We start from the raw sequence: 23,941 nt of genomic DNA, 5'->3' as shown, positions 1-23,941 counted from the left end.
ATCGCGCCGTTTTTGAGCCCGAGTCCTCAAGGCTGGTGAGTTGGAGTCCAAAATCATGGGCGGTATGGGGGCTCCTGCTCGCCCACTCGCCAAACAGCCCTTCTCTCCTCAGGGCTTAACGCCACAAGGGCGATTGAGGCGGCCTTAAATGGTCAGCTGACCGGACTGGCAGCTGAAGTTTTAAAGGCACACGCACCTCCAACTCAGCACAGTGGAGTTCAACGCAGGAAAAAGCGAGTCTGTTGAAAAGTTGATACTCGCCACAGCCAAACGGCATGTGTCCACACCCCTTCTCTCCTCACGGCTCAACGATGAAAAAGCCTTCATCATACTGGGTAGGAGAATTTGAGACTTTGATGTGTTATTTTGTATTTTTTATTTTTCAGATTTGAAAATCCATTTGAAACTTTGATATGTTATTGTTTATTTTTTTTCTTCAAAATTGAAAATCGTATTCTCAGTGTGGCCTGACTTGTGCTTATCCGCAGGTTAACATGAGCCCTGCATCCGATGCCCATTTAATGAACAATGCTCTACATTTATATGTTGGATCAGTAATGTTACATGTTTAATAGTTTTGTCTATGACCATCCTTTCTAATCAAAATTGCCAAGCAATGTGCCATCTAATGTCACTGTGCAGACTTCAACTCCCATGTCACAAGCACAAGACAAGTCTAATGCCACTATGATTAGAATCTGAGTCCTTTCTGATTTTTGCAAGAGGCTGTATTTGAAATGCAGCAATTCAATATCGTATTTTTTTTTCTTTCCAGTGAATATGATGGAAACTCAGATCTTCATGTTGGAATTTCTAGTTCTAAAGGTATGATTGTTTTGCAACAGAATTGCTCTGTTACCTTGGCTGGGCCAGATGGGGCTCATATATATTACATGCATGATTGATTGTAAGGACTGAATTAAACACTGAGAAATTACTTTTATTTATGTCTCGTGAATATGCGTGGGTGCTGTAGCGAACTAAAGTCTGTGAATGTTGCCATACCGCCATTGATTGAAGAATGAGATTTGAAGCCATGCGCCACGGTATATTTTATCTTAAATTGCATTTTTAGACTAACCATCCTCTTAACAACGAAGCTTTTCTGTATATGTATTAAAACTTAGAGTACTCTTCATGTAATGCTCAAATGCATATATATGGCGTGTGGTGGGTGAGGTGCATATAATCATGCCGGAACACTGAATAATTGGGAAAAGGATTTATTGGCAATACAATTATAGATAAAAAGAAGAGATGTGAGCCCCACCGGTCATCAGCTCAGAAAACCTGTTGCTCTTCAAACATCCACGTTATGTTCTGCATCCTTGCAGAAGACGCCTAAAGCTTCACCTGGTATGATTTTGAATAGCCAGGTCCATTTCCATTTTGGTTCATTAGTGGTGCTTTACCACAACCTGGTGGAGTAAAACTGTTCAGAAAAATGTATTTCAGAAGCAACAGATGGAGCACCAATTGTTATTTGTACTATGCCTCTGCCAACTCATGAAATACTAGACTGCCTAATGGTTGTATATAATTGTCTCAATGAAGAGGCACATGTAGTATGTACTTACTTCCATGGGTTGTTGAATATGCCAACCGGGAGCCTTTTTAAGATGCTATGTCAGCACCACCTCACAGTTGGTTAGGAGTCCACAGACTTTGCTGTGCCTTCTTGTGGCAGCAGTGGCTTAGCATGTTCATCTGCCCAGTTATTCATCGCTGCACCGTTATTTTGTAGCTACCAAAATTGTGTCTTTGTTGTTTTAGATTGGAGCTGGCGAGCTGCTCGTAGCTGAGAAATCACAGCTGAGAACCAGTTATGTCCCAAGTGTAGTACTATGGAACTAACGCCTGTGTAGTGGCAGTGATGGTGAAGGAAGGTTTTTTCCTGGTGCCCCTCTACTTTCTGTTCCTGAGAGTGGAACAGTAATAACTGTGTGTCCTTGATGCACCCCTAGAAAGGGGTGACGCCTACCTGCATCAAAAACCAATGAACATTCTTCACTGCTCTTAAACGAGTACTATACTCCATGCCTTGTGCTCGGTGCATCTGGTTTAGTGTCTTCAGACCACTGCCACTACTTTTCATTAGCACTGCATGTCACAGCCCAGTAACGCAGCAGCCCCAGAACACCTTGCAATAAAATAGCAGCAAGCTGCATCACCTTCAACGGTCACACCGCTCAAACCCCACTGCTGGTTTCTCTGCTATTGGGCTTCTTGAGCAAGAGCACATCCACTGTCTTGTCAGTCACCCTTTTTCAGCAGCTCTGTGGCAGGTCAGAGTATGGCACTGCAACTTCTCTGTCAGATGTTGAGAATAAAATGCAATACATGGGTAGAAACTTTGAGTGGTCATTGGGAACCCAACAAGCACCTCCAAGGAGCAGAGTAGCCCCAGTCGTAGAGTAGTCAAGTCCTTCAGCAGGGGTGAGTGACAGGCCCATGCTCTATATAGCCAGGTCATTGGTGGAGAGTGTACATTATCGAGGAGTAGCGTAGTTCCCCGCCTCTGAGTAGTCCTCTCCTTCAGCAGGTATCAGCAGAGGTGAGTGACGGGCGCATGCTCTATATAGCCAGGTCAGTGGTGGAGAACGCACATTATCGAGGAGTAGAGTAGTTCCGAGTCAGGGAGTAGCCATGTCCTTCAGCAGGGATCCGCAGAGGTGAGTGACCGGCGCCTGCTCTATATAGCCAGGTCAGTGGTGGAGAACGCACATTATCGAGGAGTAGAGTAGTTCCGAGTCAGGGAGTAGCCATGTCCTTCAGCAGGGATCCGCAGAGGTGAGTGACCGGCGCCTGCTCTATATAGCCAGGTCAGTGGTGGAGAGCGTACATTATCGAGGAGTAGAATAGTTCCCAGCCTCTGAGGAGCCATGTCCTTCAGCAGGGATCAGCAGAGGTGAGTAACTGGCACAGGCACAGTATAGCCTGGCCACTGGTGGCACGTATTCATTATCAAGGACTGCATGTGGGCAATCATCTACTGGTGGCAATTTCTGATAATCTGGAAATGACAGTAGGAAGCATTGGGCTTGGTGCTTCTGGACACTTTTCATATATCTTCTGGGAAGTGACTGAAGCAGCCCATCTGTCTCTGCTGATGCTAAGGGATGTGGGTGCCATCTCCTACTTCTGAAGCACAGTGATGTGGATGTCACAACTTCTATCTGACATTGAGGGGCATGTGCATCATTCCCCCCCCTCTGACATACAGTGGCATCTACTGCAGTGCGCCATGGGTGGGCTTTCTCATGAGACTAAGCCGACTCATAATTGTGGCCTACAAGACTAAACTCTTAGTGCTAAAAGTTATTATTCGTTTTTAATTTAAAGCTAATTCCTAGAGTGCTATTGACCCCAAACGGCCATAACAGTGCTGGTAAGGCAATCAACGGTCACAGGAAGTTATGGAAATAAGATTGTTTTACATTTTCTATGAAATGTTGAGATGTTCATTAAAGTAGATGAACTGTTTGGAGACCAAGTATTGAGACAACCACTTTATTAGGCTGTAAAATAATGACCCCATAAATCAACTTTGGTTTGCTCAAAATCACTGCACTTCCTGGCTTCACTTACATTCTAGAAGGCAGGGCTGGAGTTCCAACAGACACAGTGCCAATCACTGGTAAGGGGTAGGATAACTATAAGGTATTCTCCTTCTGGGACCAGCATCACACTGCCGGCCCCTGTGACCATCCGATCCCATGTACAGCACTGCCCCATCCCCCTCCCCTCCGGCGACCTTAATGTTACCTGGCCTAGTAAAATCGTTGTCTCTGACTTCCCTCTGCCCCCCCCTTGCCTCATCGCGCCTTGAAATACTTGTGTATAGACGCATTATAAATGCCATATCATTCATACCACAGGCACAGACAGAACACTTTGTCGCAACCATCAAATACATAGAGAATGATTGTGTTGCTTTATCTACTCGATCTAGCCCAAGGGCTGAATAACTTTCACTGCTAATTCATACATTCCAAATAAGGGCGCCCTGAGATGATCCAGACACTCTAATATAGATTGACAATCGGAATGCCTTTTACAATATCCAAATTAGTTACATTTTCAGTATTTCGAAACCCATAAATGTAGGTGAAATATTCTGCACTGTGTTATTATCTTGTCATGTGGACCTCAAACCTCATTTTAACCCAGTGGTTTGTTCAGCTCCCCTTAATGAAAGGTACTTGGTACCAGTTGAGCAAAGCGGCCCCTCTCTCTTGTTTAGTTTGCGTTAGCATCGAAACCGTTTGGAATTAGAGTACGGTTAAATTCAGAGGAAATGTGATAAGCAAATAAAGCACTATCACCAATGTTAAATATACATAATCTCATCTTTATAAATATATCTCAGGTCTTCAAGTTTTAGGTCACTGTCAGATATGAAATCGAAATGTGTGATTAAAGGCTAAAACCGATAATAAATGAATGTAATACTTCAAAAATGTGCATACATTTCTAAAATATGCTGCTTAAGTGACCATTGAAGGACGACGACATTTTGATAATCTGGACACAATCATAATCTGGTCCAATCTAAAAACAAACATCAACTGAAAAAGGTAAAGATTCCTGCAACTAACAGAGGTTGTTTTGGGTATTCTGATTTTCGGATGTGTTGTGTGGTGGGTCCTGAATGGAGAAACACCAAGAGGTGTTTCGAAATGTCCAGTGCGCAAGATCTACTGCTAGAGTTATTAGGTTCTTATTACATCACAACAAATGGTATAAAGTACCCCGTTCCATACGTCACAGAGGAGTTTCATGATCAAATCGTCCAAGTTCATTTATAAGGTCATGAAACTCCAAGGTGACTTCCAATATCCTTTTTATGTATGATAGGGGGTATATTTGTCCCTTATACAATCCCACACCGTTTCACCAATCTGCACCACATGTTGCATAGTTACTTGCTAGGACCCTCTGGACAACACTGGCTACATGACATTTTCACACCTCACCCAGGTCCCCGGATTCCGGTAAAAGTCAAAATGTGTGGGTTTGTGGTTTGGCAAAGCGTTTTTCCTTATACAATTCCACACCGTTTCCCCAATCTGCAGTAAATTGTGCATAGTTACCTGTTGGGACCCTCAGGACATTACTGGCTGCATGACATTTGGACACCGCACCTTTTTCCCTAGATTTCAGCAAAACACTAAATTTGTTTGTGAGTTCGTGGCTTGGCGAAGGGTTGTTCCTTATACAATTCAACACTGTTTCACCAATCAGCACCATATTTTGCATAGTCACCTGTTGGAACCCTCTGGACATTACTGGCTACAACATTTGGACATCCCACCCCTATCCCTGGATTTCAGCACCTTCACACATGAGATGGTTACCTGAAATAGGCGAAACATCAATGTGATCGTAGACGGCCTCGAAACTGTTAACAAAACTCGAGGTCCATGCAGGGCCTCAGAAGTCACGTTTCAAGGCCCTAGGATGCAGTTTCTGAGATAGTTGCACCACAACGAACTGCACCACACCAGGGTGAGGTGACAGGTGGGGCGAGAGCAAAGAAGGTCCCCATGTGCAGCAGCACACCAACTCTCGCCTCCCCCCAACTTCTGTTGTGGGGTATGTCAGTCAGCCACACACGCCCATTCTGAGTGCAGTTTACTTCAAGGTGCAAAGGACATCAAGCAATAAGCGAATCGGAACAGCGACTTGCAGGATCATTGATTTTCAACAATTGATGAGTGTTATCGTGTCTGTCTACAGAGCCTGTTCAGAGAGTGGGTACTTTTACTAGTTCCTTATAACACATGGACACACACTTTCATTCCCTTTTAATACCTTGTCTCTTGCTTAATATGATGTAAGAGGTCTTCCATTAGCTGATTCATATAATCAATATAGAATCTGTTTGCATTTTAAAAAAAGCAAAAATGCAGCTCCTAATGTGTTGCAGAAAAAACTTTCTAGCAGTTTAATAAAATGTATTGAAACAAAGTGTCCATTAAAATAAGTAATAACATGCAGACAATTAATGGCTGTGAAGTGACACAGAAAACTATTCTGAAAGCAAGGAATTTGAAAAGCTTTTCACTGCTTTAATTAAGTGCTGCAGCGCCAGCGGTAATTCTCTCTCCTGGCTCAAGCAGCAGGCATTGTGATGTCACAACCTAAGTGCAATAACTGATTACAGAACAGTTGTGATGTCATTTTCTTATTACAAGTCAGTTGTGATGTCACAACTAACCTGTAGTAAAAACATTATTTTCAGGCTTTTATACAGATACTAGCGTTACCACCCTATATTGCACGGGTCTGTAGCTGACATGCACGTGGGGTTCTGCTATAGCCTTGTGTATGTTTTATTGTGTGGTAACTTCCTATTTTTGAAAAATCGCAAAATTGGCAATATCCCGAAATCACCTATACTGATAGCAAGCACAGAACCGGACACCGCTCCACACCTGTGCAGTGCGAATGGGTGGGGTTGGTCACATTTCACTATCGCCAGTACACCCCAAACTGGTATGCCGACCTTGTGTCCTAACTTCCTATATTTGAAAAAGTTGCAGAATCTCCTGAAATCGCCTATACGGATAGCACAGGGCCAGACCCCCGCCCTGTGCAGGGCGAATGGGTGGGGTTGGTCTGATTGCACCATCGCCAGTACACCCCAGACTGCAATGTATTATAGGGCATTATTCAAAACAGTTGAGGAGGCACTCTTGTGCAGCAACCAAGATAGCTGCATTCCTTGAGGACTCTGAACAGGGTGAGAAACTCATAAAATAAATATGCGGGCATTGTCGCTGATAATTACGTATTGTGAGCAGAGTCTGTGAGCGGAGGAGCAAGAGTGCTCTGCAGTGCTGTCTCAGAGTGTATATGTCACAGGTTTGCGGAGAAAAAGAAGTGGCACCAGAAATAGGCACTGCAGCCCGCCAGAGCCGGAAAATCCAGCAATAATGGGTGGAGGTGAGTAGACAGGGCCACTTGTGAGAAGGGACGATCCGATCTGAGTGTTGGTCTCTGGAGTTAAGAGTCGGCTGCGGCCTTGCCCAGGCAGTGATCGATGCTGCACTGCCATAATGAGAGGACTACCAGAGTGGGGTGCCTCTGGAGACATTGCCTCATGGTGCTTGAACGAATGGCGGTGGTGAGCAGTACACAGGGGGTGTGCGGATGAGCAACAGCATCCCAGTGTGAAGCCAGGTAACCGGCACACAGAGACCACCAAAATAAAATCCACAAAAGGAAAGGTCAGGACGAGGTGCTGCCTAGTGGTAAAAGGAGTTCTGAGCAACCCACAGTGCTGAAAGTAATTTGAAGTGGCATAACAGATACTGGTGAAGTTGTCAATATTCAATTAGAGAAAGTAATCTAATGACATATAGTGCACCCTGCCCATAAATCATAGTTTAGAGAACTACTGTTTAAAATTGCGATCATTGGCACAGTGATTGTGGTGGCACAAAGTCCGAGTATACTCACAGTGGGCTTCATGTGCCACCTCCGTGTTGCTGTAGACAATCTAGTGATGCCAAGGAGCAAGGGAACTAGAGCTTATAGAGAACAGAAAAAGAACAGAAGTGCAGTGCTACGTTATGGATGAAACTGGATGGAAATACACAATTTCTTCAAAATCAAAGTAGAAGTATGAACACTGAACAAACATGGGGAATAAGGAAGGGAGGGCGAAGGTGGAACACAATATGTCTGATGTTATGTAAGCACGTAATATAATCATAGATGCAGTGCTGAAATAGACACAATACAGAGACCCTTGTTTTCTTCTCTATCCAACTGGATTCAACTGGGAATAGGATAAGGACAGCGGAAAGATCAGATTCGTGGCATGGTGGATACTACAGGCCAGCTGTGGCAGTAGGTGGCCGTTTTAGGCTGAAGTAAAACAACGAAATGCACGAAGGACTATCCAGGGAGTTGTAGACAAAATAACATACATCTGATTGCACATCTGGAGTCGATGCAGACTAAGGGGACAATTGAGATATATATGAAAAGATTACTGTGAAAGATTCCAACTAATCCGCTGGAGATGCAGCAATTCACGCTCGAGTGCGCCCATTGCTCGTTTACCCCAGGCCTCCTCTGGCCACAATTCCAAGGCCAGTTCTAATGAAAATTCTACATTTTAAGGACAGGGATATTGTGATAAGTGCTGACAGAGAGAAATAACTATACTTATTGCTAGTGCCACCCTTTCCTTTTACCCAGATTTCAGCTCAGCAACACAAAAAGCCTACAACTTATTTCTGGAAATGAAATGTAGCAGTGAGACAAAGGGAAGAAGTATGCAATGTTATGCCCAGCAACGAAGTATGGATTGTTATGTCCACCAAAGCTAAGGATCCTGGATAACGATTATGCACACTTTTTCATGGATCACTAAGATGCAGAGGAATACTTAAGATGACAACGCGACCCCCGAAGACTATACCACATGAGAAAAGTACAGAAGAATCCAGAATGGAAGAAATAGAATGACTGGACTGATGCAAGAAGAAAAAAATACTATGTCAGGACCACCATGTCGGAAGATGAGGAGTTTCACTGAGGCTGCTCCCTTGCTGCCACTGCAGTGGGAAACACAGTATAGTGATTCAATTGTGGGCTAAGTTACGGGGAAGGCTGGTTTGTTTGGGGAACTGGCATGGGTGGGGGAGACTTGTATTAGCTAAAAGTGTTTGGTTAACAGAGATTTTGCTGTGTTAGCAGAGAGTTCATGACACTTCATAGTGAGTTAGGATGTCAGTACTGAGGCATGACGTTACACAGTATGGTCAAATTGGTTTCAGAATGTGATAGCAGATGTTGATTCCTATGTTTATGGGTATGACGGGCGCATAAAGATTTAAATATAATGACATGGAACATATGTGGAGTAAGTGATGACCGCAAGGCTATACAAATTAAGGAGTATGGTAAGAGACATAAATCATACTCCAGGAGGCCCATTTGTACGTGTGAAGCATAGTTTCAGTTTGCATCTACTTGGGATGATCAAATGTACTTTTCATCATATGTGTCTGGAACTTTTTTTCATATATCTGTGCACTTTACAGATGCACACTACAATAGGGATGAGGTTGGCATGCTTTTTATTGTGTCAGGAAAGATACATGGTATGCAAATGGCGATAGTCAACATATATGCACCCAACCTAGATCAGTCAGATTTCTTTAAGGCAGCAGCAAGGAAAATACATACATATATTGATCATTACAATGTGTGGGTTGGAGTCATTAACATAGGTTTCGACCTGTATTTAGACAGATCTAAGATGACACACACACACACGTTTGTGAAATGCAGTAAACACATTCAAATATTTATCACAGTTCTATACTTTAAGTGATGTTTGGTGCCACCTCTACCCAGATAAGAAGTAATATTCTTTCTATTCAACAGCACACAATGCTTACTCCCATATTAGCTACATAATGTCTTAATTGAACCTGCTTGAGTGGGGGACCATGTGCACCATTTTGCCTAGGACTCTTTCTGACCACTCACTGTGTTAGTGAGGTATGCTTTCCCAGCTAAACTTATTACTTGAAGAAGATGGCGTTTCAAACAGGAGGCTTTGACAGAGGAGGTACACAAGCAGGGATTTACTAATAATATTGGATTGTTCTTTGAAAAACAATATTAATGTGGAAGAAGACCCACAATTTGTGTGGGAAGTGTGACAAATCCAGGGTATTTGTCCCTTCTCCCAAGGGGAGAACCAACCCCTTTGAGGCTAGGGGGGTGAGCTCGCTAAGGAAGACCCTTCCCAAGGGTCTGGGCAAGTTGGACCTCACTGGGAGTGATGCCCCTCTTGAGGACAAGGATTCAAATTCTGATAAGGGACTCTGAGTCTGGAATACATTGTCTGCCAACATTAGAATTGGAATGACTGTTGTTACTTCTGTTTTTAAAACCACCAAACAGTGACATTTCTTCAATCTCTTTGGTTTCAGGTAATGCCTAATCTCATTTGAACACCACAGTAAAAGAACAGCAACAGAACTCTTCTATTTGTGATACTATTTTGGATTCAGTGAATAGTGCCGTTGCTTCAAAGGTTTTGGCTTCATGTAATGCTGGATCTCGCCGGAACGCCACAGTCACAGAAGAAAGACACACCCCTTTTGTTTGGGATGACGTGTTTAAAAACACAAAGAACTTTAAATCAGGTGGTCTGGGGATCTCCTACACATGGAGGAGAGTGATTCCTACGCAGAGGCGAATCTCAGTGGAGGAAATGTCTTGGAGGGTTAGAGTCACGCTAGACCACAGAGCCAGAGGGGGCGTGAAGAGCGAATCTAATGCTAACCGGATGCTAACAGATTGGCGTCCCAGCCGACTGAGAAGCCAGGGTCGGAGGGAGAGGTGGAAATGGAGAAGCATCTGTTTCCTCTGGTGGGAGGCTGTGGCAGGCCTGGGGCCCAGTAACCGACGCAGAGACCAGATCACCGGGGAGAGTCCAAATCCCAGAGCTCAGTGCCCGAAGATCACTCGCTGCCGAGAGACGAAGAACCAGGTAAGCGAACGCTTCCATGGAGAGACTACCACTAAGAGGTACAAATCCTATGAACCAAGGTTAAGAAAGTCTACAAGGTTTCAGGAACTGGATTAAGCAGAACAGGCAAGCGCCCTACGTAAATGTGATGAATACAAACAGAACAAGAAATGTAGGAACACTTTGCATCCAGGCCGGGAAGGCCTATGAGGTTATGGGAGCCTGAGAAACTTGAACGGGTGAGCGCCCTTGTAAGTTGATCGAAAGAGATACAAACACTTTGCATCCAAGCCGGGAAGATCTACAATACCTGAGAAAACCTGAATGGACGAGTGCTCTTGTGGAACTGATCAAAAGAGACATGAACATTTGAAGGAAGGTTGAGAAAGGCGACAAGGTTTCGGGACCCTGCGAAACCTGAACGGGCAAGTGCCCTGTTTAAATCTGATAAATACAAACAGATTGCATCCAGGCTGAGGAAGCCAGCAAGGTTACAGGAACCTAAGAAACCTTAGTGGGCAAGCACCCTATGTAAAGTATGTTGTTAAATGTGAGCAAGTCTACCAAAGAGCAGTAAGACTTTGCGGAAACCAAGAGCCCTGGGCTTGTTGTGAAGATACTGGTGTTAAGATAAAACGTACTGAGGATCTTTTATTTTGGGACAGCAATGTCTGCCAAGAATATGTGAACTGTTGTACCATATTGAAGAACATTAGAACTATCAATACTATACTTGTCCTGGTCTGTCTAGTTTTGTTTGTTTTTCTAAAGTGGTAGGTCCAGGTAGTGGTTAGGATTCGGACAGAGGACTTTTAATTTTTAATTTGACGTGCACCCTTAGTTTTAGTTTCTTTAGGTACGGAACTTCACTCATCGAAATATGGCCAGTTAGGGGTTTTAACTTTTATTTTAAATAAACCACTTTGACCATATCACTGACTCGTCCTACTCCTTCTTCTGGTTTGCCACAGGAGCTATTCAGGGGATGTGCATCTCTCAGGAAGTGGGTATATTGTAAGCAGTAAAAAAAGAACTGGGTAGATAAAAGGCTCTTAGAGGAGAGTAGAGACGTGCTCTTACAGAGGACTATTGCCAGAACGTAGAAGTAAGGTAGTAAGCTTTAGAGATACGACCGATTGTGAAGTGAAGTAAACGGACCATAAAATGTTGGCTACAAGATATGCTGAAAGGGGTAAACTAGGTATGTTTTAGCGTAGCGCATGAAACAAGAGAGGGATCGGCAGTGATTAAGGCCATAAAGGTACCCCTTGGAAAAGAAATGCAGTCAGCGCTTGCATATCTGGTGTCTTTCGAGGGTACTATGACTAATGAAGCACCACCACAACAATGAAATCAATACGAAACTAGATGACATAACTTTCGGATGGGTGGACCAAAAAATGATGATTAACTCGCCTATTAGTATATATGAAATTAAATTAGCAGTTAAAGCACTGCACAACAACACAGCCCCGGGCATTGCTGAATTAACTTGCGAATTTCACAAGGAATATATTGTGGACATGTCCTCACATATAGCATTGCAAAGGAAGAACGTCCAAAAACAACGAGAACTGCATTGATCGCAATACTGTTACCGCCTGATAAGGACCCAAAATGCCTGCACCTTTTACAGACTGCATTCACCTATAAATACAGGCAATACCATTTTAGCAACAATACGAGCAAATAGAATGTTAGATCACATGCTCTTTTTAATATTACCTGAACAGGCAGGAACCATTCCTAGCAGGGCGACATTGAATAACTTGTGGAGGTTGTGTGCCATTTTGCTTACTATTAATCCACAGATTCCTGCCTCTATTGCCAAGTTCGGTGATGAAAAGGTTTTCAACTTTGTTGAATTGCCATTCCTTTTGGCAGTATTGGAAAGATCTTGTTTTCTTGCAAAGTATTTAAATATGATCTGATTGTTACATGGAAAACCGGAGGCCCAGAGCATATGGGGTGGACTCAACTCTGTTTAACCCCCTGTCACGACTCCATTCTCTAATAGCTATTGAGCTGCTTGAATGACTATTACGTCAATAACATGCGGACAGAGGCATTCAAGTATGTAATAAAAACATATATTTTCGTTATATGTGGATGACATGTTATATGTGAAAGAACCTATAGTACTCAGCCCTTGAGTAAATTAAACCATAGTATACTGGGAGTGCAGCGGTTTAAGAATTAACTGGGTTAACGTTGAACGTTTGCCGCTCACACCAGTACCAAATCACGCAGCGTTACATTTGGGATTCAAATGGACTCCAGCGAGAGAGTAAGATATCCGGGTATAGCTATTTCAATCAATGTGGAAACAACTTAAAAAAGAGAATTATGTTAAACCGCAGGAGGTGGCGGAAAACAGTTTGAGTGATGGATCACTCTCCCTATATTCAAGGTGGGTCGGATATCCCTTATTATGCACCCACCGAATGTGCTGATCTTTGCGGTGCAGGGCCACTTGATTACGTTTGAAAGGAAGTTTCAAATTCAGTTTGAGAAATTGGGAGATGTATTTGTGTGGAGCTCTTTCATATATTTTGACAACCTCAGACACAATGGTGAGGTGAATGGATTAACTGGTTCTTATTATCGGTTGCAACTAACATCGAAATAATTTCCAAAAGCTGTGTTTAATGCCAGCAGCAATTCTATACCCCCAAAAGAAATAAATATTGGCAAAATTGCTGATTATACCATCCGGCTGAGCAGTAATCTTGGCTGTGCTGTAATTTGTCCCTTGCTTCTCTGGTATTCAATATACAATAAGGAACCGCATATCCTCGTAGTTATTACATTTAAACCGGAAATCCACGTTGATGTTTCTTTACTTCGGTTCAGTTTTCTACTCTTTCTTGATTCAGTCTATCCACGCCTGATTAACCAAGTTTGTTTCCATTCAATTCTTCTAAATTAGACCAAATGAAGCCGCTGAGTACTTCAACAGGTAAATCTCCTTTCTTGGAATATTATTCCTGCAGAAGGCCCTTGTGTGTTACCTTTGTGTTAATTCAGTGCTTAGACTCCTGGATATACACACAGTACAACATACAGTACAAAAGAACCAATGGGCTTCCGGGTGTTGGAGTGCAGTATAGTACTCTACTCAGCGATGCCCATAGTTTCGAGAATAAATAAGATTTCTCTACACTAGTACATAATAAATTGTCAGCTCGGGACAGATGGGACGAATCTTTGGGTTTACAGCCGACTGATAGAATGGCAGAAGGCTTTTATGCAGACTAGGCTGGTCCCCCTAAACTAGAGGCATACATTGATACACCTGACATGTGTACGTCAAGCATGTCATGCTCCATATAGGCTGCGCCCAAATACTCCAAATGTGAAAGAAGACTTTCTTTTAGCCGTGGCGGTGATAAAGCAGATTGTATGCATTTATCCTAGCATTGTTCAAGGGCATAGGCAGTCTGGGTGATGGTAAGGGGCTCCATGAATTATATTGTGATAATACACCATTAGTTCCACAATCGTGGCTGCTGGGGCTATTTATGGAACAATCAAAAGTGAAAAGGCGATTTTTAGAAACCTGCTTCTATAATCTAGATGTAGAATAGCCATAATTTAAGTAAAGAGATCTGTCAATTTCAGATGTGAATGGATCATGGATCTTATTTATTGTAGTTTACAGGTAGCTGCGTACCTTCACTAAAAGATATATGGTAGAACATGCAATCATATCTCCAGAGAAAAGCAAATGAAGAACAGTTCAGAGAAAACACAGATTATTGGGCTAAGGAACATTTTGAACTACATGACATAGTTCGCAGTCTCCTCGCTGAGCCCTGATAGAGTAAATAGGTTAATAAGCAGAGTTACATTGTGATGGATTGTACGGTCCAGCCGCTGAGAACTTGTGTTAGGTGCTAATTGGTGCTAATTCACATATTAACAATATATGCTCCAGGTGTAACTTTATTGGATTGCGCTGCTCCCTGACTGTTTGTTATTTCATCGTATTTGTTAACATATGGGGTAAAAAATGTTCTTTTGCAAATAAAGTTACAATAAAACAGTAAGAGGACGCTACGGCCTAGAGCTAAAAAGAAGGAAATAAACTTGCTATTCTACAGAGAACAAGCTAGTGAGGACAACACATTTCATTGGGAAAACCTGGAGTAAGAAAGTGACTTACATTGCTTCTTGAGAAGGAAGGATGCTGACAAGAGCAAGGCTTCAACTCTGTGTAAGTTTCCAAAGCAGCATGACATTAGTGACCATAACAAAATTATGACAGTCTGGGGTAAAGAGCAGAACATCCATCTGACGAATTTCGCAAAGAAACCTCTGGTAATTTACTAAAGTACAAGCCCATTTCCGTAACTTTTGGCGATTCAATTGAAACTCTTCATAAGAAAATACAGGACTACAATCAAGATGTGCGTACTTAGAATTAAGGCTTATCCAAATTTCTGGAGATTGTTGAGTTATGCAGTCACTACTGAGATCAGCACTCTACCTGCATGACAGAGGTTTGCTATCTCACCCTACTGACTCAGCCAATCATCCTTCTGGTGATAAATTGAGTAGCATTAAATAATAGTAACGCTTGATGCTCTTGTGCTCATTACATGTTACTTGAGCTACAAACTATTATCAATCAGATAAAAGATAATTCTAACCATGTCTGAGTAAGTTCAATAGAATTGATTTAAAGAGTGCCATTATTGTCTCCAGCGATGGCTCAAATGATTAAAACACAGATGTTAGATATATGGTTTGTGCTGCATTGATACGAACTCTGCTTCAGAAATGATGTCATTGCTGGAGGTATTTATTATTGTCGATTTTCCATTTCCCCTGATAGATTCAACTGATAGTTGTTCGAAAATATGTATTTACACCCCAGTCAATAGTAACCGCTAGCAGTGTTTAATGCCAGCAAGTAGTCCCACACCGTCAACAGAAATACATAATGACAGTATTGCTGAGTTTACCATCCGACGGAGAGGTAACCTTGGTTGGCTGTGTGGTCATTTGTCCCTCGCAGCTCTCGTTATTAGTTATTACATTTCATTAGTGAAACCACGTTGCTGTTTCTGTAGTTTTGTTCAGTGGATTCCGCTTGCCCATGCTTGAAGTATGTGCGATGAACCAGGCTTGTTTCCATTCTGTGCTTGTTAATTAGACCAAATGAAGCCGACACGTACTTCAACAACTGGCGTATCTCCTTTCATAGAAATGTATTCCCTCAGAGGGCCCTTGTTTGTGTTAATTTAGTGATTAGACTCTTGGGTTTCCATACAGCGCACGCATTTACCTGAAAATCAATCCTGCGAGGGAGATGGTTAAAATAGAACACGTACCCTTTGTTAAGTGCTAACAATTAGTTTTTAATTTCTGCCTAAATCTAACCGCGTTTTAGCATTAGATTTATCGGAAGTCCATAAAAAGGCTTGTTCCCATTGGATAAAAGGCTATGTGCACAGACGGCAGCAGGCCTCGCATAAAAGGACTGGTGAGTACATGAGGTAGAACGGGGTTCTTGCGCAAAAGGCCTATCCGTGTTATCTCTGCCATTCTATGAGAATAGATTTGTGTAATGTGGAATACGTAAGTAATGATTGGTACATTTAGAAAGTAGCGTTCTCTGTCAACGCTGTAAGCAATGCAACCTGATCGTGCCTAGCCAATACCTGATGCTGAAAGAACTAACCTGTAACAAAACCCCTCCAAGCTGTGAAGGCATTCCGCGCCTATTGTACCCGCACACAGTTATGACTGTGGTGGAAAGGGGGCTGATGAGGTCACTCTGATTGTCTTTTTCTCTTTGGAATAGAAGCACTAGTGTGTCTTTTGAGAAGGTTCTTATCTAGCAGAGGGAGTAAAGACATTGTACCTCCTGGTGGCATGATGAATGTAACCTTTATTTATTTATTTTATTTATTTGAATTTATAAAGCGCACATGTTGGGGCGTCGGAAGAGAGGCATCTGTGCGCGATGTCCAAGGTTTTAAAAAGGATGCGTTCTTTCACCGGGAGCCAATGTGCATGTTTCCTTGCCTGTGAAATGTGTTCCCTTTTGGGAATACTCAGTGCTGCTCCGAGGGCATTATATTGTGTGAATTGTAGTTTATTGAGTTTTTTGTCAAGGTTCCCCAGGAAGAGAGCATTGCAGTAATCAAGCTTGGTGCCAACTGTGGCTCTGGCAATCGCTAGGCAGTTTTTTGTAGAGTGGAAGGGCTTGACTGTGTCGATCACCTTGGTGGTGAGTGCAGTGGAGGAGGCTGTGGCACTGACCTGGCGTGTCATAGAAAAAGAGGAATGGAGGTAGACTCCTAAAGTTTTCACTGCTGATGAGGCTGTGATAATGGAGTTGTTAATGTTAAACGTATTGTATTGAGGGGAACGGTTAAGTGTTTCTTTGGTGCCTACTACGAGGATCTCTGTTTTATCTCCATTTAAACAGAAGCCGTTGGCTGCCATCCATGTCTGGAAGGCTTTGTATATCTTGTTTAATGCGCAGCGTCTTGTTCGTAGATGCCGGTTCGTGCGAGTAACACTTGAGTGTCATCGGCATAGTTGGCATAAGCTATGTCACGACGGTCCAGGTCATTGAAGAACGGGAGGGTGAAAATGTTGTACAGCGTGGGTGCGGTACATGAACCCTGTGGGACGCCACCGTGAATGGTGGTGGGGGAGGCACAAGCGGAGTCTGGAAAGACGACCATTTAGAAATGAAGCAATCCAAGCGATTGCTTGCGGTGAGAAGTGAGCATCGTTTTTTTGTTGCAACTGAGGATATCATGGTTGACGAGATCAAAGGCAGCAGACAGATCTAGTAGGAGGATAAGTGCCGGTTTACCTATGTCCATGAGGTCGCCAAGTTGTATTTTGAGATCGAGTAGGGCGGATTCTGTTTTGTTACTTGAAATGAATACTTTCTTTTTGTCATTGATGCCAGGAATCGTGTACAGTTACAATGAAAGTGGTGTTCACAGAGAGGAGCAGGGCTGGCATCAGTGTGTGGGGGTTGAACTCCTTCAGCCGGACATGTATGGTCTGATCAGCCAATGGGACAAGTACCTGGAGGATTTCTCTACGACAGAGGCCTGGTTGCCACAAAGGTATGCAGGTGCGACAGATGCACTACAGCAGAAATAATTATGGCGCATATTTCCAAAGATAAAAATATTTAACATTTAGTACATTTTAGTTTGTTAAAAAAATGTTTTTTAAAAAGTTACTAAGCCTCCTCTATCAAAAGCAAACATGACTGGAACAGCTTAGCTAGCTGCACGACATTGTATTAATTTATGTATTTGTTTCTTTATTGTGCTTATTTGGCGCTTATACATCAAGAAATTGTATTTCAAAGCGACCACAGGGTAAAGGGGAAGGAACAACGGGAAAAAGGCAAATAACAATGATGAACAAAGACAAAGGCGGTCCTACTAGGCCTTGTGAGCATTCGGATTGTGCAAGTGCAGAGAGAGAGAGAAGGGACAGGAAGGGGGGGGTAAGTACTGGAGGTTCCACAGAGAAGGACGTTCTAGAGAGTCAGTTGCAAGCAACAGTAAGTGCCTGGTAGAGATCACTTGGTGGGTGGTCACCTGCCAATTAATAGGTGCCGGCCTGAAGGGTAACACAGGCTAATGGGTGCCTAAAGGCAAGTGCTGGGGGGAGGGCGGAGGCTGTGGTGATTGGACATAAGGCCAGGACCCAGAAGGACACGGAAGGACTCAGGCCACCAATCCCAGCGACTTTGGGGTTTAGCAAGGGAGGGAGTGGTGGAAGGAGGAGGTGAAGAAGGAAGTCTTGAGGAGTTTCTGGAATTTGAGGAGATCCGTCTCCAGACAGAGAGGAAGGGGAGGCTGTTCCAGAGGAGGGAGCAAGCTGAGGAAAGAGATCAGTAACCAGCTCGCTGTAAGGTAAATGTTGGAAGGTAATTGTGCACTCCCTCGCATTGTAGGCCCCTGCATCTTGTCCATGCTTCCCTCCCAGCGTTTCCCCACCTTCCTCTTGCATCTTTCGCCCCTTTGCCCTCTGACCTATTGTTTTGTCACCCCTTTGCGTGGTGTTTCCATGGCCATTCCATTATTTTGTTTCTCTACTGTACCTTTGCATTGCCTGCTTTCCTCCACTTCTAGGTTCCTGAGTTGTGTATTGTGTGTTCTGTGCCTTGGTGGGTTGGGTTTCTGTACTGTACTTTACACTGCAGCTGTTCTTTCCCTACTGTATTGACATTGTTTTGTTCTCTACGGTTTTAGCATTACATTGCATTGCCTGCATTCTTCACTTCTAGGTTCCTTGTTGTGTATTGTGCTTTGTTGTTGGTTCTTGTATTGCATCTGATTTTGAAGTCTGGTGTTTCTTGTTCCCTGTTGTGTCCCCTCTTGTGCCTCCCTCTTGTCTGACCCCTGCGCTACTACCCACGCCCTGCCTGGGATCCTCCCTCCTCTTTCCGCCCACACACCGTATGGTGCTCTCTATCTCACCTATCTTCTCTAACTACTATTCTCTCGACTATCCTATCCCTCTCACTAGGTCTGATAGGAAGAAGCTCAAAAGGGACATCCTAATCTCAAACCCTGTCGCTAATACCTACACCAGTGCTTCCTCCAGACAGACCCTCACCGACATCCTCTTTGTCGTTCCCTCTCCAGGCCTGTGGACCCCCCACAAGGTCTCTGTTCTCTCTCCTTTTTCCTCCTTTTTCCTCCTCTCTCATTAATGGTGGCACCTGGTGGGAGGTGCTCCTGGCCCTCTTCCACTCCTCTAAGACCATCATTAATGTCTACTTAAATGGCACCGTCTTGGTCCAGCACCGACAGGCCAATCTCCTCCTTTTTGATAGATGCTTCCCGCACCTTATCAACTTCCTTTCGTTTCCTTCTATCCCTACCTACCCCTCTCTGGCTCCTCTGCTGCTTCTTTGGCCACCCTGTTGCCTCCTTCCTCTGCCACCTCTCTGGCACTCTCTTCTTCCTCTCTGACTACCCTGCCATCTCTTCCTTCCTCCTCTGCCCATCCTCAGGCACCTCCAACACGTCCGCAGGGCATACCTCTGGCCTGTACACCTCCACGGAAGTCCTTCAAAGGTGGCAACTGTTCCACATCGCTACTCTCAACTCCGCTGTTAAACATTCCTCTGACGTATGCCGTCTCCTAGAAGAGTTTGATTTGGATGTACTCGATCTCACCAAGACTCAGTTCACGGCCAGCTCTGTCACGAGTTTTGACACTCCTTCCCGATGGCTACAAGATCCTCTCCGAACCCAGAACCAACCATCCCAGTGGGGGTGTAGCCTTGATTTTCCCCGGAGTGGATCCCTGCTTCTGTCATTCCAACGCATGACTACTCCTCCTTTGAATGCCTGGTCTACAGGCTCTCTATCTCCCTTGGTCTCTCTCTCACTGTGGCCACTATCTACAGGCCGCCCTATTCCTTTCTGAGTGGGCTGACCTCTCCTCATCCCCCTTGCCTCTACCTTGACTTCTTCTCCTCCTCAGAGCCCTGAACATCCACCTGTATGCTACTACCCCTCTTCGGGGCTCTTTCACAACCTCTGCGTCTCTTTCTCTCACTATTCTTCCCTCCGGCCCGACTAATTCTGCAGGGCACACCCTGGAGGTTTCTGATCTCTTCAGACCTCCCCCTCTCTAACCCTCTCACTACTCATCTCTCTTGGAGTGACCACTTTTTCCTTTCCTCCCACCTCTCTCTACCCCTCAGGTCAAGCCGACCCCAGCACTGCCACCTACCTTCTCGGTCATCTGGCCTATGCAGCGTGTGTCAGTTGAGGCTTTCGCTGCTACTTTCTCTCCTCCTTCTACACCTTTGGCTGACTCACACTCCACAGCCCTCTCTAACCTTCATCTCTCTATCTCTAACACTCTTGACGTCCTTGCCCCTGTCAAGAGGATACGTTTGAAGCCCACATCCAAGTGCAACTCTTGGTACGATTCCGACCTCGCTACCCTTAAACGCAAGTGTAGTGCGGTTGAGAGGAAGTGGAGGGTATCAGGCGCATCCCCTGACAAACTGGCCTGCTTTCTGCTCCGAAGGCAGTACACACTCTCTGTCCTCTCTAAGAAGAGAGCCTACATCCAAGCCTGCGTCTCTGCGGCATCTAACAACTCGGCCAAACTCCTGTTGCAGTCGCTACCTCTCATGTTCCCTCCAAGGCCCTCTGCACGGCCCTGACTTCTTATTTCACAACTAAAACTTAGGACATCCTAACCACTCTCTCTACCTCTACCTCCCTTTCCTCCTCCTCTACCACCCCTGCCCCCTCTTTGGCTGTTTCTCCTGCTTTTTTCTCCTCCTTTCCCCTTTTCACCCCTGACAATGTTTCTAGACAAGTCCGATCTATGAAAGTCTCTTCAAAGCAGGTTCTTCCCTGCTCATCCAGAACCATCAAGGACCACATCGACACCCTTGATCCACCCTTGGACGATTTCTGCAATCACTCCCAGGCCCTCTGCACGGCCCTTGCCTCTCATTTAATCTAAAAAAACACAGGACATCCAATCCACCCTCTCGTCCTCTCCTCCTCCTCCTCTCCCTTCTCTCGCTGATACCTCTGGCCCCCTATGCAGCCGCCTCTCCTCCCTCTTTCCTCTTTTCTCCCCCGAAGAGATTTCCAGACAAGTCTGATCTATGAAACTCTTATCAAAACAGGTTCTTCCCTGTTCATCCAAAACCATCAAGGACCACATTGACACCCTTGCTCCTGCTCTGGCTGACTTCTGCAACCACTCCTTCCCTTCTGGAGCCTTCCCCTCCCCCTCTGAAACACTCCCTTGTGCACCCTCTTCTCAAAACACCCACAGATGACCCCTCTTTCCCGGCTAACTATTGCCCGATCTCTCACTCCTTTCCTGGGCAAACTCCTGGCAAAGCTGGCCTTCTCTCAGCTTAATCTTCACACTGATTCTGTTGGGTGTCTTCATGTCCATCAGTCTGGCTTCAGAGCTGCCTGAAGCACGGAAACTACTCTCCTAAACATCCGTGAAGACTTGCTCTCTAACCTTGATTCTAATATTCCATCTGTCCTCATCCTACTTGATCTTTCTTCTGGCTTTGACACGGTCAACCATGTCATCCTGCTCAATCGCCTCTGTGATAATATGGGTATCACTGATCAGGCCCTGGCCTGGCTGACCTCCTTCCTCTCCAACAACCAACTTGGGTCCTTCCTTTTCTGTATCTCACTTTCTACCTGTGGTGTCCCCCAGGGGTCTAACCCTGCTCCCTGGCTCTTCAACCAATACCTGGCACTGCTCGCCCACTGCATTGCTGCTCTCTGCTCAAAGTTTCAATGCTATGCGGATGACACCCAACTTGTTTTCAGGCTCCCCTCTGCCACCTCTTCTCCCTCTCTCATCTCCGACTGTCTGTCTGCAATCCAGGAGTGGTGCGCCGCCAACGACCTCTGCCTTAATGCCAGAAAGACAGAGATCCTCCTCATCGGCACACCTGCACCTTCCTTTCCTGTCACTCTCTGACCGCCTCCCTTGGCCCTCTCCCTAATCCCACTTGTGAGACTAAGAACCTCGGGGTCCTCTTTGACTTCACGCTTTTCTTTTCTCCTCACATCTCTGACGTCTTAAAAAAGTCTAACTACCAACTGCACCCCATCAGAGGTATTCTTCCTTTCCTCTCCTTCCCCCAGAAGCTCACTGTCTCCAGAGCTCTGGTTCTCTCTAGGCTGGATTATTGCAACAGCCTCTTTCTAAATCTGCCAGCAACCACTCTCCGTCCTCTGCAGCTCATCCAGAACAGGACTGTGAGACTTGTCCTTGGCCTCAAGCCCTAGGATCGTATCTCTCCAGCACTGAAATCTCTTCATTGGCTCCCAGTGGCTGCAAGGATTAAATTCAAGACCCTTTGCATTGTCCACGAGGTTTTCTGGGGCCTGGGTCCACAATACCGTCAACTCTCCCTCTGTAAATACATTCCTACTCAAGCTCTTCGCTCCTTCAACTCCAGCTCCCTTAGGTTCAGTCACTTCTCCAAGCAACGAGTTGGGGTTAGATCCCTTTCCTCTGCTGCGGCCTCCCTCTGGAACAGCCTCCCTGTCTCTCGAAACTTGAGGGGAACCATCTTCGGTTCCGGAGGCACCTCAAGACCTTCCTCTTTACCTCTGCCTTCACTGTAGTGATTCCATTGGAGCATTATTATCCATTGTGAGTGCACAACACTTGCTGTTGTCTTTTAGGGCTATTCAAGGCTAAAGTAAGCATGTTGATTTTGCCAGTTCAGTTACTGTGGAGCGGACCCGCTGTTTGCTCTGAGCTTATGATGGCCAGGGTAGAGCAGCACTTCCTTACAACGCAGCTCTCTGGTATTGACCACTTCAGAATGTCCACTTGTGGATCCTGTCATCCTCCTTTAAAGACAAGGCAGTCATTGCAACAGGTATTCTTGGACACTACCATACCCTGGCTTGAATTCTCTTCTATGGGGTTGTTCGCTCACTCACAGGACTCCTTTGGGGCTTAGGGGCACACTGGTTTTTCTGTGCCAAGGTAGGCCTTTTTCTACTAAAGTCTCCAGGTGGAGCAGCCCAGCTGTTGGGCCCGTTTGACAAGAATCTTCAGTCTTTTGCCACCATTTCCGATGTACAGAGGCGGTGCAGCATTAGTAAGGGACAGCTCTTGCATTACCATCAAGGTCCTGCTGCCCAACATTTCTGTAACCAATCTCCTCTTTCCAGCCCATGCCAGAGTTATCTTAGTGGGGATAATGTAATATGGCACCACCAGGACCCATACTTTAGTGCACTCACTGAACCAGCCCAACACTCATATTGGACCTTTCGCAAATAGCTAAAAACTCTCCTGTCCATCTAACACACCACTCTCTAACGCCAGCCTCAACACACAGACAATGGCCACCCTGGCTACAGAAACTGGCAGCCTATGTAACTTATCTTGTAACAGCGCCTTCATGCCCCTGGGCTTAGTGCGCTTTATAAATGTAAAAATAAATAAATACATAAACCACGGGGGATGAGACCTGTCTTGAGATGTGACTAGGGACTTGGTTCATGTGTCCTCTCCAAGAGTACTAATTCTGGCGCCCTACCACTCCAACTGCAGAAACCTTGTCTTAAGGCATCCTTATCTTATCCAGGAAGCACACTAGACCCTAGTTTATTATTGCCTGGCCTCCCTGGTTGGTACCTATGCACACTAGACTCAGTAGTTCTATTACCTGGCCCTACTTGATGGGGTATTGACTGCCCCTAGGAACTGGGTAGGCTTCCCGATTCATCACTGCCCCTTCAACCTGAGATCCATAGGCTCTCGGATTAGTCCCAGTGAGGATCGTCTTTACTGTGGCTTCAGCTGTGCCTTACACCCAATGTCCTCTTTGGACCTTTAGCCCCTGTCTAGCACAAAGGGGTCATATCCTTTCTGCGAGGGGGCTCGCCTCTGTGCCACACCTAGAGCCATTCTTAT

The 23,941-nt window shown here is 44.9% G+C and overlaps 1 protein-coding gene across 2 annotated transcripts in view; it reads left to right on the top strand.

Moving 5' to 3' along the window:
- MKRN2OS (MKRN2 opposite strand) overlaps positions 1-23,941 on the top strand; it is a 185,269-nt gene that overhangs the window by 103,696 nt on the left and 57,632 nt on the right. For both annotated transcript variants that reach the window (XM_069643937.1, XM_069643938.1), the window contains 2 exons: positions 776-825; positions 17,436-17,598. In XM_069643937.1, the coding sequence (XP_069500038.1) occupies positions 776-825; positions 17,436-17,598 (213 nt within the window). The remainder of the gene's footprint in view (positions 1-775; positions 826-17,435; positions 17,599-23,941) is intronic.

Source organism: Ambystoma mexicanum, chromosome 2p (assembly GCF_040938575.1).
Source record: "Ambystoma mexicanum isolate Mex_15411 chromosome 2p, UKY_AmexF1_1, whole genome shotgun sequence".
NCBI lineage: Eukaryota > Metazoa > Chordata > Amphibia > Caudata > Ambystomatidae > Ambystoma > Ambystoma mexicanum.
The sequence above is the reverse complement of the archived record's forward strand: the minus strand, read 5'-3'. Positions and strand labels throughout refer to the sequence as shown.